A 15208-nucleotide genomic window follows, 5' to 3' on the forward strand; every position below is an offset into this window, starting at 1 on the left:
CTTTCCTTCATCTCTTCAATACCTCTGTACACCTCCATTATAGCAGTGAGCTCACAGCAGCTTGGCTATTTTTTACCTGTGACTTTTTCATCACATCTTATTAATCATTCATTCAGCGGATCTTTGTTGAGTGTTTAACCTCCGCGAGGCATTGTGCCAGGTGTTGATGCAGAAATAACTGAGACTCTGCCCTCAAGAATCTAGTAGCCTCCTTGGGGAGAATGAGAACCAAAGCTACAACCAGGCAGTCTTGTGAGTAATTACAACTAAAATGTGATACCTGCTGACTGGTGGATCACCAAAGTCCTGTAGGCACAGGGAAGAAAGAACACCACCAGCCAGAGCTGGGAGAGGTTCTAGGAACTTGAGTGGATCTTGATTGATGGGTGAGGACAAGCTAACTGAGATGGGGAAGCGGTGACTCGATGGATTTTTTCTCTGTAAGAGCCCGAACAGGAAGAGTGGTATTCATGTGGGGAAACATTCACACCGCTTTTCCTTTTACTCCCTTCCCCGCTGGAGAATCCCCTGTAGGTGCCCCTCATGAGGGATTCTTGTGTTTCTCACTCTCACGTGTGGCTCGGGGGGCTGACAGTCAGACACAGCTGTCGGCATTTCCGCAGTTTCTTGGATTCTGTGAACAAAACATTTACGTAGCACTTCTCTCTCACAAACCCACGTCTTCCAGCCCCAAAGTTAACTGCTTTGGTTGAAATGTGTGTTTTCACAAGGGTGTCCTCTTTACAGTTAGATGTACTGTATTATTACTTGAATTTCAGGCGGTCTTCAAATATTTCTCTACTGTAAAGTTACTATTTTTTTAAAAATTTACAGTGGGGCCTTGACTTACGAGTGTCCCGACTAATCAGTTTTTTGAGATACCAGCTGTCTCTCAGCAGATTTTTTTGCATTGAATTGATAGAGTAATTTGAGTTAACGAGCTCCATAATGAGCTCGGTCTCGGAACAAATTGAACTCGTAAGTGAAGGCCCCACTGTATTTTTATTGATTTTAGAGAGGAAGGGAGAAGGAGAGAGAGGTAGAAACATCAATGATGAGAGAAAATCATTGATCGGTTGCCTCCTGCACGCCCCCTACTGGGGATTGAGCCCGTAATCCAGGCATGTGCCCTTGGCTGGAATTGAACCTGGGACCCTTCAGTCCGCGGGCCTACGCTCTATCCACTGAGCCAAACCGGCTAGGGCCGAAGTTACTATATTAACAGGCCTTCAAAGGGTCCTCGTGGCTGAGTGCCATAGAAGCCAGGGACTGTCCTGGGGCCCTGAATATTCCAACCCGTGCAGCACAGGCTGGGGTCAGGCAACTCCTTTGAAGGCCTGGTCCTGCTGCTCTCTGGTGTGGTTTGCATCTTGGTAAAATGCAGGGGAAACGTGCTTACCTGGCAGGATGAGCTGAGCTGATAATTCGTGAAATAATGCTCTACAGTGGATGGTGCTATTCCCGGCGTGTAGTATGTTGTTAGTAAATGGCAGGTGTCTGTTTTTGGTGACGTTATTATTATGTTCAGCAGATTCTTGTATGGGCTGGAAAGATGTCTTAGGTAGATACTGAATTATCAGTTTCCTTGAGATCAAGCAGCCTTAGGAGAGGTGGAGGTTGGAGGGTGAGGGAGGGGGATCCTAACCCCTGTATGTCTTCGTATGTTTTTCTAAACGTTGCTAAAGCAGTTCTTAAAACATCACAGCTTGCCTTTGTAGGAAAGCTGAAATAAGGGAGGGGGACATTGGCCATTTTTCCCTCTTTTGTCTGAATTGAAGGTCACTTCGTTTAATTAACTGAAGACACAGCCCTTTCTTCATTTCATATTCACCCGGCTCCTGAGTGTAGTTCAACAGCCTTGTTTACAACACTTTAAGTAAAATTCTTCTTACTCTTTAGTATACATCCCTCCTCCTAGAGCAGTGATGGTGAACCTTTTGAGCTCAGCGTGTCAGCATTTTGAAAAACCCTAACTTAACTCTGGTGCCGTGTCACATATAGAAATTTTTTGATATTTGCAACCATAGTAAAACAAAGACTTATATTTTTGATATTTATTTTATATATTTAAGTGCCATTTAACAAAGAAAAATCAACCAAAAAAATGAGTTCGCGTGTCACCTCTGACACGCGTGTCATAGGTTTGCCATCAGTGTCCTAGAGGGTTATTTACTTAGCGTGTGTCCGTGTGAGTTCCTGGTCAGGGGGCAGTGGTGTGTTTAGAGTTTGGGGTTCTTAATGACAGACCCAGGGAACTGAGATCGCAGTGGAGTAAGTGCTTCTATGTTATTGGTCTCGTCTCTATGTCTGAGCCTCATGTCACAGAAATGTCCGACAGGTGTCTCATGAAAGGACTCTTTCCTTGGTAGGCACAGGATTAGGCAACTATAAGGTGCTCTAGAAATAGAAATAAAATCCGCGCAAAGTAGATTTAGAGCATCGCTTCCTGTGCTTATCGCTGAGAATCCCATTGCCTGTTGTCACCCCTGTGCTTTCTTCTCACCCACCCCCGTAGGAAGAACGTTGGTGAAAAGCACAGAAACCAGTGACCTTTATGGCTGTGGAATTTCCGTGAAGAGACGCACCTGGACCATGTTTCGCACCTGGTAACCCTCCACACTCCCCGTGTGTCGTGAACTTGAGCGCACGGCTCAGGGTGCTCTCGGAGGAGGGAGCCCGCCTGGCCTGCCCACGAGGTGGGGAGGGGCGGGGGGAGGTCGGGAGGGAGAATATGGAGCAAGTCTTTTACAACCTGAACCTCAGAACTGTGATCCTCCAAGGAGAGCGCTACTTGAAGAAAAGAAAAGACAAAAAAAAAAAAAAAAAAAAAAAAAAAAAAAAAAAAAAAAAGTCGAATGGCTTCTCAGGGATTTTGTTTTCTGTGCACATATAAGCCATAGTTCCAGCGCAGGTGGCAGTCTTTAGAGCACTCAGATTTCAGTTCTGTTCAATGTGAACGAGGGCGCGCCTGGCCATTCATTGCTGTTCCGCAACTAGTGTAAAATATGTACATGTTTATCTTTATTTTTATAATATGCAAAGACATTTAAATTTATACAGTTGGAAGCTTCTAGCGTTAGTGAACACTGGGTGCAATATTCGCATGAGAACTGTGCCAAGACGGGGCTGACGTCTTATTTTAGCGTAAGACCTTTCTGTTCATTCTTTACTCTGTAATCCTTGGCAGATTAAAAAACGAAAAAGATACCGGTCTGCCCATGGGGTCAGGGCTGGCTCGCAGAGGTTGCCAATAGTCTGCAAGGTGCACGCAGGCACCGACTCCTCTCCTTCTGACGAAAGGCCCTGCCTGTGAGCCGCTGGGCGGGTGCGGGGTTGTTCCTTTTCGCTGCCACATGTCACTGCTGCCGAGCACAGTGTTCCTCGCTGACCGTCTGTGGTCACTGGTGATGCACCGATGGAGGTCTGGGGTTAGGGGTCTTTAGCTGGAGGCCGAAGCATTAGCGAGTCCATTGAAAACCTGAGTCTTTCCATTAAAAAAATTTTTTTATTGATTTCAGAGAGGAAGGGAGAGAGAGAAACATCAATGATGCAACAGAATCATTGATCTGCTGCCTCCTGCATGCCCCCTACTAGGGATGAAGCCCACAACCCGGGCATGTGCCCTGCGCGGAAATAGAACCATGACCTCTTGGTTCATGGGTCGGTGGTGCTCAACCACTGAGCCACACTGGCAGGACCTGAGTCTTTCAACAGCTTAAGATAATCAGGAGTCAGTTCTGAAACACTCAGAGAGCTCTCAGAGTGAGTGCTCTTTTTTCTAGGACAGAGTCTGTGAAATGTAGCAGAGCACTTGGCAAGCTCCACATCTGGCTGTCAGGCCTTCAGATAGTCAATGGCCTAATTGGAGAGCATAATCCCCATTGGTTATTTATAAATACAGAGCCTCTGACTGGTCGGTCTTCTGCCAAGAACTAGGAAAACTTGTTTTAAAATCTCCACAAAGCAAAACGGAAGAAGCAAACCAAACAAATTGCTTTCCCTTCGATTCCTAATTAGGGCCAAGCAGCATCCCCTGCAGTAGTAACACCCTCTCCTCTGAGGGATGTGAGGGACCATTTACACCTGCCTCTGCATGTTGATCGAAAATGTGTAAGACCATTCTCAGCCTTGTGAGGCAGGAAAAGGGAGTCCGCTGGTCGTATTCTTTCATAAAGTATTAACTCTTGGAATGCCACGGTCCACAAAGTGTCAACAAGCAAGTGGCTGCATCACAAAAAATCACGAATCAATTTTTGTAGACTATTTTGTGCCCCAGGAGTTAACTTGACCAATTCCAGAATCTCCAGTTAAACAGGGGTGATTTCTGATGATCAGGAAACCATGTGGAATCAGACTGTTTCTCCATTTTTAAATACTTGAATATGACACCTCAAAATTGAGATTTTGCTCTCTTGACAACAGTCACAAAAATAGTCTGGTTGAGCCTTTTGTCACAGTTCTCGTGTGTGTGCATGGGCGTGTGTGCTTGTGTGTCAACTGAATGCTAATGTTTAATTGCTTTGTGGACCGTTGAGTCGTAAAAGTTTTTAATTGGCACGAGACAGTTCCTAAAATGTCAAATTAACGGATTTTGCCCCGTCTTTTGTAAAGATTCTTAAGTGTGTGACTTTGAGCTAATTCTCCTGGGACCATATTAAATGAAAAAAAAATGCCCCTTTGGGTGACATACCCTGAAGAGTGTGTGCTGTTATTATGAACATAAATGTCCACGTTCTTAATATCAATTTTTCAACAAGTGATGTTTTGTGCTGTCATCCGAACCCTAGAGAAGCAGAGTAAGAAGAAATCTTGGGGTCACATGTGTTTAAAAAGACCATGCAGTCGAGGGTCATGTGACTGAAAGCAGCTCCAGAAAAGCTTGTGACCTTGCCCCAGGGTGGGGGAGGGGTGAAGATACAGAAAACACTCTGCTCTACGGGAACTTGCACCCTCTGTGCAGGAAGTCCTTTCCTCCTTCCACACCTGGGAAGACTCAGCCAGCTGAGGCGACAGGCAGGTCACTAAGCACACGGGGAGTCTTCCCGCCAAGTAGTCCCTGGCCCCCAAAGAAACACCCTCCAAGCTGGTTATGGTTTCCATCCCTGCAACTCGCAGTATCAGAACCACTTCCTGGAATTGTAACGTGCTGCCAGGATTAATGTTCTTCCCCTTCTAAGAAAAAATGACAGTGCTCATATTTGACACTTGTGTGATGGACTCTTATGACTGAAAAACATGGAAAGGGCTTGGTGTCATTCCTGATGGGTGATGGGCTGTGTGTTATTTTTCATGCCACAGTTTGTGAATTGTAATTGCGGTTTCCTATTTAATTGTAACCGGGCAGAAATTAAAAAAAAAAGTTCAATAAAAATACAAATGTTTAAGCAACTATATTTCCAGAGTTTAGTTATTTCTATGGGTGTTTTTTTTTTTTTTAGTTTTGATTTTATCACTTAAGGAATAACTTTTATATTTTTTGAGCTAAGTCACTTTTGAGCTATGGGAGGTGGGCAGTGGCAGCTCTGTTTGGGGATTGAGTCCCAAAGAAGACTGTTTAAACCCTGCCCTCTGGCCAGGCCAGTGTGGCGCAGGGGTTGAGCACCAACCCAGGAACCAAGAGGCCTCTGGTTCGATTCCTGGTCAGGGCACATGCTCAGGCACAATCTACAGTGCGGGGGGGAGAGGGAGTGTGTAGGAGGCAGCTGATTGATGACGTTTCTATCGCTCTATCCCTCTCCCTTCCTCTTTCTAAAGATCAATAAAAAACATACTTAAAACAACAACAACAAAAAAACACTCTGTCCTCTGTTTTCAGACCGGAGATTCAACTCTTGAATATTGGCTCTGGTTTCTTAAATCAGATCCTTTTCCCAGTGACCTGCTGTCCTCCCGAATCAGAGCTTATGCATGTGTGATAAGCTTGCAAGTTCTCTCTCCCTGGGCTCTTAGCAGCCTGCCACCACCATGTTACTATCGGGGAGGGAGGTGTATATTTCAGGCTGGGACCAGGTACCAGGACCAGAGGCCCTATTCTCCCTGTTTGTTTGACAGGACAGTTGAGAAGCTAAGGAAAGAAAAAGAATGAGGCTGCTTCGTGTAGACACCACAGCCTCTAGAGAAGGACCAAAGCGGGAAAGCCCCAACCTGGGGGCACAGGGAGGAAGGGGCCCCCTCAGCCAGGAGGCTTCATGTGAGACTCCTGAGAAGGTAGGTGGAGCCACCGGGAGCCCTGAATCCAAACGTACCTCTGCCAATGGAAAGGATGAAACCATGAGGCTGGTGGAATTTTGAAAACAGCAGCATAGACGGTTTTGCTCTGACAAGCTGGTCCAGCTGAGTAAGGCCTGTGCCCAGCCCTCTGTCCCTCCTGGTGAACAGGGCAGAAGAGAAGTCATCACAGGTGTCCGTGGTGACAATAGAAGTTCCTGATTTATCACATCGATCACTCCCTCCCAAGTCTATTTCTCCTACTTAATTGTGAGCTTTTTGAAATAGATTCCAGATTTGCTTGGAGTACCACAGGTGGTTAAATTCAAAAGCCCTGGTTTGCCTTTGACTGTGTCTGCTTGTGGCACCCACTGGTCCTGGGTGCCAGAAGGGACATCCCCTGGTAGAACCTGCGGCTGCTGCAGGGAGGGGACCTGGAAGAGGTTCTAGAAAGCAATGGCCCTTTGAAGTTGCCTGGGTTTGATGACATGAGAAAATTCACCTGCTGACAGAAACCCTGTTTGAATATTTAAGCACAAGTAAGAAATATCTTCTTCATCTTGATATACAGGAAAGATTTTTGCATGAAATTAATTTCATTCTAAACACTGTGTTTCATGGATGTTCCATGAAACATCCATGTCTTCTGAGATTTGTTCTTCTGCAAAAGAGTTCTGAGATCAAGTAAGTTTGAGAAATGCTGCATTAAACAAAGCTTAAGAGGTATTGCTGCAAGACTCAGAACCTTTCAGATGCCGATTAAATGGGAGTGTCCAAAGGGGAAAGCATGCAGCATTTCCACGTGTATCTGACTGTGGAAGGAAGTCTTTCCCAAGAGTCGTCTGTGGACATCCTCTGAGACCAGTTTTCCCAAATTGCAACCTGAGAGGTTTGCACTAACAATATCACAAATAACACTAAATGTGAATGGCTTGAACAGCTCAATTAAAAGAGATTTTTGTGATTGGACTAAAAATTTATGCTCTCTACAGGACACAGATTTTAATTTAAAAATATAGGTTGGACAAAGAAATACCAGGCCAGAACACACACACACAACACAAAACTAAAACAAAACAAAAAACAAATGCCACAATAGAGCTGCACTGACTGCACTAATATTAGATAAAAATAGACAATAAAATTTTAAAAAATGAGGGATAAAGAGAGATATTTCATTATGAAAACAGGTCAATCGATCAGGAAGAAAAGGAGATTTAGGACATGCACAAAAATATAGATTCAACAGCGCAGTGCTAAATCACCAGTGGGTCAAAGAAGAAACCAAAATGATGATTAGAAAATCTGAGGGCAGTACAAATCAAGACTTCAGTAAGATACCACTTCACAACTACTGTGATGGCTACCATAACAAAGATAGACAATGGAAGTGTTGACGAGGATGTGGAGAAATTGGGACTCTTGTACATTGCTGCTAAAATGATCAAGATACTTTGGCAAACAGTTTGGCAGTTCTTCAAAATGTTAAACATTCTATTCCTCCACTTTCAGTCTATACCCAAGAGAAAAAAAGGCACGTGTCTATCCAAAAAAAACCTGTCAATAAGTGTTTATGGCAGTTCAATTCATAATGGCCAAAAAATGGAAACAACCCAGATATGTATCTGCTGATGAATGGAGAACTAAAATGTTGGTATGTTCATACAATGGGATGTTACCTGGCAATAAAAAGAAGTGAAGTAGTGATACATGCTACCACTTGGAGAAACCTTAAAAACATTATTCTAGGTGAAAGAAACCAGTCACAGAAGATCACATAGTGTATGATTCCATTTCTATAAAATATCCAGAATAGGCAAATATATAGTGGTTGCTCTGGAGGGGGAGGGGTTGGCAATGACTGCTGAGGCGTGCAGGGTTTCTTTTAGGGGAGTGTATTAGAGTTCTCCAGAGAGAGAGAACCAATAGGATACATTGGGGACAGATTATAGGAAATTGGCTCATTGACTAGAGAGGTTAGCGAGTCTAGTACCTGCAGAGCTGATGTCCGGTGTGAAGGCTGTTTGGCAGGGGAATTCTGCCTTTCTGAGGGAAGGTCAGCCTTTGGTTCTGTCCATGCCTTCAACTGATGGGGTGAGGCCTACTCATATGATGGAAGTCAGTCTGCAGTTATGAAAGCTGAGAGCACAGGCTTCTCTGAGAAAGCCTCGGGGGATAAAGACCAAGTGATAGAGCCACGTTGAGAATGGAGGGACGAGTCTTTCAAATGAAGACACAAAATTGAAATATAGGAAAATATTTGGAGGCAATGAGTTGTTAGGCTGCTTGCCCATGGCATGGTAGAGTCTGAGACTGTGAAAGGATATAGAGCCAGTGGCCTATGACCAGATAAAAGCCTTTCGCAACATGTGCCTCCTGCATAGAGGCAATTCCTTGGTCAATTGGCATAAATCTAAACTCCGTTCCCTCTAGAGGTGTACTTGAGAGTATCAGTGCAACCACACCCAAGTCTAACGGTAACACCTTGCCCACAGCTCCCAGTGCCCCTCTGCCAGTTCTACAATGCTGGCTAAAGTAGGCATGGGCATCTGGTGGCCTGGTATGCAAAAACTGTCCAGACAAGTAAGTTTCCCGCTCCTAGAATAGAAGCCAACCAACAGCAGAAGTAGGAAGAATGCCATGATATGGAGAGAGGGGTCAGAGTGGCCATTAGGGCCACTTCCAGACCAAAGTAAAGATGGAGCAGAGATCTGGGTGAAGCCGAGGAAGCTGACAGAAGAGAATAGAACTCAACAATGAGCCAAAGGCCACACCCCTGTGAGTGGGCCTGGAGACAATCGGGGGTCCCTAGAGTTGCCTCCATTGCCCCAGACCAAACGGCACGTCTGCCATTCTGCCTCAGAGTTGAAGTTATTTATATCTTATTTTCAGGAACTTGAACTCCTTGGGAACACCTTCCATGTTCCATCCCTTTAGCAGTGGTTCTCAACCTTCTGGCCCTTTAAATACAGTTCCTCATGTTGTGACCCAACCATGAAATTATTTTCGTTGCTACTTCATAACTGTTATGAACCGTAATGTAAATATCTGATATGCAGGATGGTCTTAGGTGACCCCTGTGGAAAGGTCGTTCAACTGCCAAAGGGGTCGTGACCCACAGGTTGAGAACCGCTGTTTTAATGTGTATTGGTTCCACTGAACTACATCCAACCTCTGAGGAACCAGGGAGGGAGAAATGAAGAGGACATTCACCCTGATTCCCAGCTTCCGCATGTGAGCATATGGGCATGAGCCCCTCATTATCACTCTGGATCCTAGAGCAAAATTGAAATGATGACATATATGTAAAGACTGTTTGGTCCAGCTGCCTTCTTACAAATCCAAAATATCACTAGTCGATGGACAAGCTAGTTATTATTTCAGACTTGGCGTATGTCAGTGTCATCCAGCTAGGAAGAAGGCATAATGAAATACTTCCAAGTGCTTTGAACTGGCAAAACTGTGTTTATGCCATTACATGGAAACCAGCTACTGGCATGCTATTGATGAGGTTTAATGCTGCTGAGGTCAGGAAATTACAGCTCTCTGGTTACATGTTTCACTGCACACTGGTTTGCATCTCATCAGGAAAGCATCTTAATTTGGAGCTATTCCTTCATGCATAAGGAAGGAGCTTGTTATAAATAAGGGGCTGGAATTCTTAAATGATTTTATTTCCTCCTAAGAGATGCAAATGAAGACAAGTGGATGGCTGTCCGTGTTTGGGCTGCATCAGAAAATTCCACTACTCATGTGCAGGTGACAGCAATATAATAAAAAGGGATGTCTTCTCGCTTACCCAGGCTTCTCTCTCAACCAGTTCTGCCAAGCACCGTGGGCCTTGCCAAGTCCCCATGGACATGGCCAGAGATACAGGTGATGCAGGACTAGAAGGAGCACTGAGCTTGCTATCAGATGACCTGAGTAAAGACCCAGATAGCCTCTAACTAGCCATGGGATCTTGTACATGGGATGGGACTTGTTTAGGCCACAGATTGTTCATCTGTATTCCTAGTGATGCTTGCAGTCCCCTCCACAGTTTGAATAGAATCTACCAGTATGTCAGTTCACAAGGCTGTTGTCCCACAGCTACAAAATCACTGCAGCTGACCTGTCCACATATGGCCATTTTTCTAATTGCACGGATCCACACACACGTTCTGACCTGGTTCTCCTTGTGGCTAACCCTGAGTCTGTCATGCAGTGGCCTTGAATAGTTAGATCTGGCTGGTGCTGGGGCACTTTTCCTCTTACTCTCGGGAACAGCCTCTAGGACTGCAGTCTCCTTAGCTGCAGAGACCAACAGATAGTTAATGAAGCGGTTCCTGTAATCACTGGCCTTCAAGGATTTGGTCACAGTGTTATTTTCAAACGCAAGTGGAAAGAACTCAGTGTTCAAGTTCTTAAGTGGACAGGTTGGAGGAGTGGTACATTTCTATGCAAGGGTGCTCCCTTGTAAAAACGAGGAGGACATTCAACACAGCGCAAGGAAAACAGTGAGTCTGGTTTCACCAGAGATGTTAACACCCCCCGGGTGCACCTCTGGAATGCTGTTCTTGGAACCCATGTTTTTAAAACATGGACTGACTGAACTATAATGTGAGGCGTTTCTGAGGCCAAACTCACCAGGTGGAAACGCAAACAGAATTGTGCTCCATTATTAGGACTGTAAAGTGAAGATACTGAGAGGGATCGTGCCAATAAACCACCTTATTTTTGTCACTTGGTGCCATCTGCCACTAGGACTTTCCCAAATAAGGTGCCTTTCAATGTTACCTTGTCTGTCCTCAGAGCCTGAGGCATGGCAGAGAGTGGGACTCTCATGGGAGTAGAAATAGCAAAAGCTTTCAATGAGTCCAAATTTAACCCCGCTCTCAGGACTCTATCCCAACATCATAGAGATGTGGTCAAAGGTATATGTATATGGATGTTTCTCATAAACATATAAAGCAACAAGGGGAACGTGATGAAGTGCGTGATGGGAAATGTCATTGGAATGATGCTTCTGAAGAATGGTTTACAATAATATACAAAAGGCTTTGCTACAGTTTTATGTGAAAAAAAATGAGGTTATAAGTTTTATATTCAATGTATTTTCTTATTTATTTATTATATATTTTAAATATATATTTTATTGATTTCAGAGAGGAAGGCAGAGGGAGAGAGAGAGAGAAACATTAATGATGAGAGAGAACCATTGGTTGGCTGCCTCCTGCACACCCTACACAGGGGACCGAGCCTGCAACCCAGGCATGTGCCCTGAATGGGAATCTAACTGTGACTTCCTGGTTCATAGGTTGGTGCTCAACAATTGAGCCACACCGGCTGGGCTATAGCTAATGTATTTTCTTTCTTTCTTTCTTTTTTTAAAATATATTTTATTGATTTTTTTACAGAGAGGAAGGGAGAGGGATAGAGAGTTAGAAACATCAATGAGGGAGAAACATCGATCAGCTGCCTCCATGCACACTCCCTACTGGGGATGTGCCCGCAACCAAGGTACATGCCCTTGACCGGAATCGAACCTGGGACCCTTGAATCCGCAGGCTGATGCTCTATTCCCTGAGCCAAACCGGTCAGGGCTATATCTAATGTATTTTTAACACATGTAAGGACGAATGCATGAATGAGAGTGCCACCGAAGGCCCCTCCCCCTCCGCAGAGAGCCCACCAAATACAGGAGAGCTGACACCGCAGGGACAGACCGGGCTCCTGTCACACACCTCTCTCCAAGGCCTCCTGACAGCAAGTCTCTCCAGAGGACATGACAGGTCACCATCCTCTAATGCGAACTTCCCACCTCCTTTAAAAAGCTTATATATGAAAAAAAAAATTCCATGTGGCCAATTAGGAGGAAAAATGAAAGTTTCCTGCATGAATACTTTGCTGAAATGACAGCACCCAGATACCAGCTCTGCTCCAAGAAGACCCATGGCTGCGACTTCTCAAGATTTGCGGTAAGAAGGCATCTCAGTTTAAAAGTGGTTTCACTGTTTGGTTCTTAATACTCTAAAGCACCTAAAATGCTAACAGAGATTACTTTAGATTTGGGAGGATGGCTGCTTTCTTTTCCTTCCTCCTTTGTATTTCACTGTGCTTTCCAAGTTACCCACAATAAGCTTTACCTTGAATTTATAACTTCATCACAGAAAACCCTTAGGTGACCACCCCTGCCCCCTTACCTGAGATTGCTTGGTCTCCCTGTTTAGTACAGCCATGCCTTTCTCCCCGCAGACACACTGCAAACTCATTTCCGTTGTTCACAGTTGCAAATGCCACTGGTAATCTCAGCACCATTAGCCCCACAGAGACTTCCAAACGGGGCCATGGGAGGAAGCAACGGGCCAGTATCCACAAGGCTGCACACGCTGACAAAGCTGATTGTGTGCCTTAGCTGTGGAGGCAGTGACCCTGATTGTGACTATATTTAATACATTCATAATGCAATCAGTGGGCTATCCAAGCCTGTGATCACAACATGTGAGAAAGGGCTCCTATATTATTAAAACAGGCCACTTACCTAATGCTTTCTGGATAAAGGTCAAAAAGAGGACTGCAATGTTCCCTGGGTAGAAGTTCAACTACTTTCAGACGAAAAGCCAAGCAAATGACATGAACTTCATTGTCTTTTCTTTGGTGGGGGTTTAAATGTATCAGGAGAATGAACTCTTTGAAAAGTTCCTTAGAGTACATAATTCTGCAGTAGCCCATTTACTTTCTAATTTATATTTATATAAATTTGGAATTTTGCATATTAGGTGCAAAATTAGGGGTTATATCTGCAATCTATATAAATATAAAAGCCTATGTGACCGTTATTACCAGTTGACTGAACGACCGGTTGACTGATCACTATGATGGGTGGTCAGTGCACTCCCACAGCCAACCACCCACGCCTGCCAACCTCCCGTGGTCCCTTCCCCCAGCGGGCCCTGATCACTGGCCAGGCCGAGAGACCCCACCCGTGCACAAATTCGTGCACCAGGCCTCTAGTAGTTAATAAGTCTATATAAGGTGGGAGTCAGTACACCACTACATCATTTTTTAAAAAAACAAATCTATGTATTTGAGGAATAAATATGAGAATAGCATACAGAGGGGGAAATCTGGAGTCAAATTCGTGTAGCTGAAATTATTTGTAGGTTTCTTTGTTAACCTGGTGAGTTTTACTGCCCATTTGCTTCCTCCTTGCCCTCTCCTTGCCTTGCAGCAGATGCGATTTACCTTCCCCTGTATCTGAGAATGTTCCGTCCATGGACTGGAAAAGAGAAAAGCAAGATGCTCAGGAATAGCACTGAGAATGCCACCAGTGAGGACTTTTCCCTCAACGTGCTTCATTTCGGCTCAGATGGATCACAGACGTAGCTAATAAAGCCCTTGTTGGTACATTAATTCAGGGCATCGGGGTTTCACATCCTCTTTTCAAAATGCTTATCTTCCACATAAGGACTAATATGGGATGTGGGCTGATGTCTCCCATGTGTGATGCAATGATGAGTGGAAATCATCATACCTGGTTTGCAGACAGGAGAACCAGGACAATGGCAATGGAAATCCTTACTTTTTAATGGGCATTTATTCTTCGGAAATATCACAAAAATGGTCCTCTTATGTCTGTTTTATCAGTTGTGAGGTAAAATGTTAGATATTTTTTTCTTAGCATACACCTAAATAAATTCCCAAGGGGAATAAGGCGATTCAATGTAAAAATTGAAATTAAACAAGCATTAAGAAAGTAGAGTGGCCGAAACCGGTTTGGCTCAGTGGATAGAGCATCAGCCTGCGGACTGAAAGGTCCCAGGTTCGATTCCGGTCAAGGGCATGTACCTTGGTTGCGGGCACATCCCCAGTGGGGAGTGTGCAGGAGGCAGCTGATCGATGTTTCTCTCTCATCGATGTTTCTAAATCTCTATTTCTCTCCTTTCCTCTCTGTAAAAACTCAATAAAATATAAGACTATGTTTATGTTTTACTCAAAGGATAAATAAAAGCATTAGTAAATTGAATCACTGAGGATGTGGGATAAAAACTACAAATATAAATGAGCAGAAACAAATAATCCTGATAGTATTTAAATAAACAACAACCACACAGAAAGGGAACATAGGGAATCAATCAAGTAATTTCTGAATACAGTAATTTGATTTTACACCCTCAGGCTAAAGGCAAAAACTATTGACAATTATGGTAGTGATTAAGTTTGTTTTTTTCTCAGTGGTATACAATTCTGAAACTACTTTATGGATACTCTCGGAGTGAGTAAATATCAGGATCCAGATTTTTAACTACCAGAGAAGAGAATTTAAATACATGAAAGGAGAAGGCTAGAATGCACCCTGTGGTGCTTACTGTACTGGAATTCGAAGTATCAGTATAAACATGTGGTTTCTAAATGCATAGGTACACAAATCACTGTGAATCTCAGAACATAAACATATATGCCTGACTGTTTGCTGAGAGAGACTAAAAGCAATGATATCCCAGTAGCAATGAACACATGTAGTGCCCACATCTGGATTTTTAAATACCATGCTCTACTAAAAAGAGCTAGAATTCCTTGGAGAATTGACTGGTTTGGGGGCTGGAGCAGCTTGCTGTGCAAATAAGCAAGGGCGTGCTCAAAAAATGATGGGACATACACAGAGGACATAGAAGCCAGGTTATGGGGGTTCCACTGACCAAGCCTCAAAATAAAGAGAGAGCAATAGATTATAATTCAAACTAAAATGAGAATCCACGAGTATTGATACTAATATAAATAAGTGAACAAATAGATGGGAAGGAGGGAGAGCACTTCCTTAAAGTAGCTTAAAACCCCAAAATAAATGAATAAGGACTATAATGAACAAAATAAGCTGATGAATAAGATAGAACCAGAGGCATGGAAATATGGAACAGACTGATGAATCTCAGAGGGAAGGGGGCGGGGGGGGGGGTGGCAGGAAGAGATTAACCTAAGATCTTATATGCATACTAGAGGCCTAGTGCACAAATCGTGCATG

At 44.0% G+C, this 15208-nt stretch overlaps 1 protein-coding gene across 1 annotated transcript in view; it reads left to right on the forward strand.

Moving 5' to 3' along the window:
* Window positions 1-2809, forward strand: part of MFHAS1 (malignant fibrous histiocytoma amplified sequence 1) — a gene marked incomplete at its 5' end in the record, with an annotated part of 69310 nt that extends 66501 nt beyond the window's left edge. Inside the window, one exon of the mRNA XM_006753793.1 lies at window positions 2516-2809. Within this exon, the coding sequence (XP_006753856.1) occupies window positions 2516-2549 (34 nt within the window). The remainder of the gene's footprint in view (window positions 1-2515) is intronic.
* Window positions 2810-15208: the final 12399 nt, after the last annotated feature.

Source organism: Myotis davidii, unplaced genomic scaffold, assembly GCF_000327345.1.
Source record: "Myotis davidii unplaced genomic scaffold, ASM32734v1 scaffold71, whole genome shotgun sequence".
NCBI classification, from domain to species: domain Eukaryota; kingdom Metazoa; phylum Chordata; class Mammalia; order Chiroptera; family Vespertilionidae; genus Myotis; species Myotis davidii.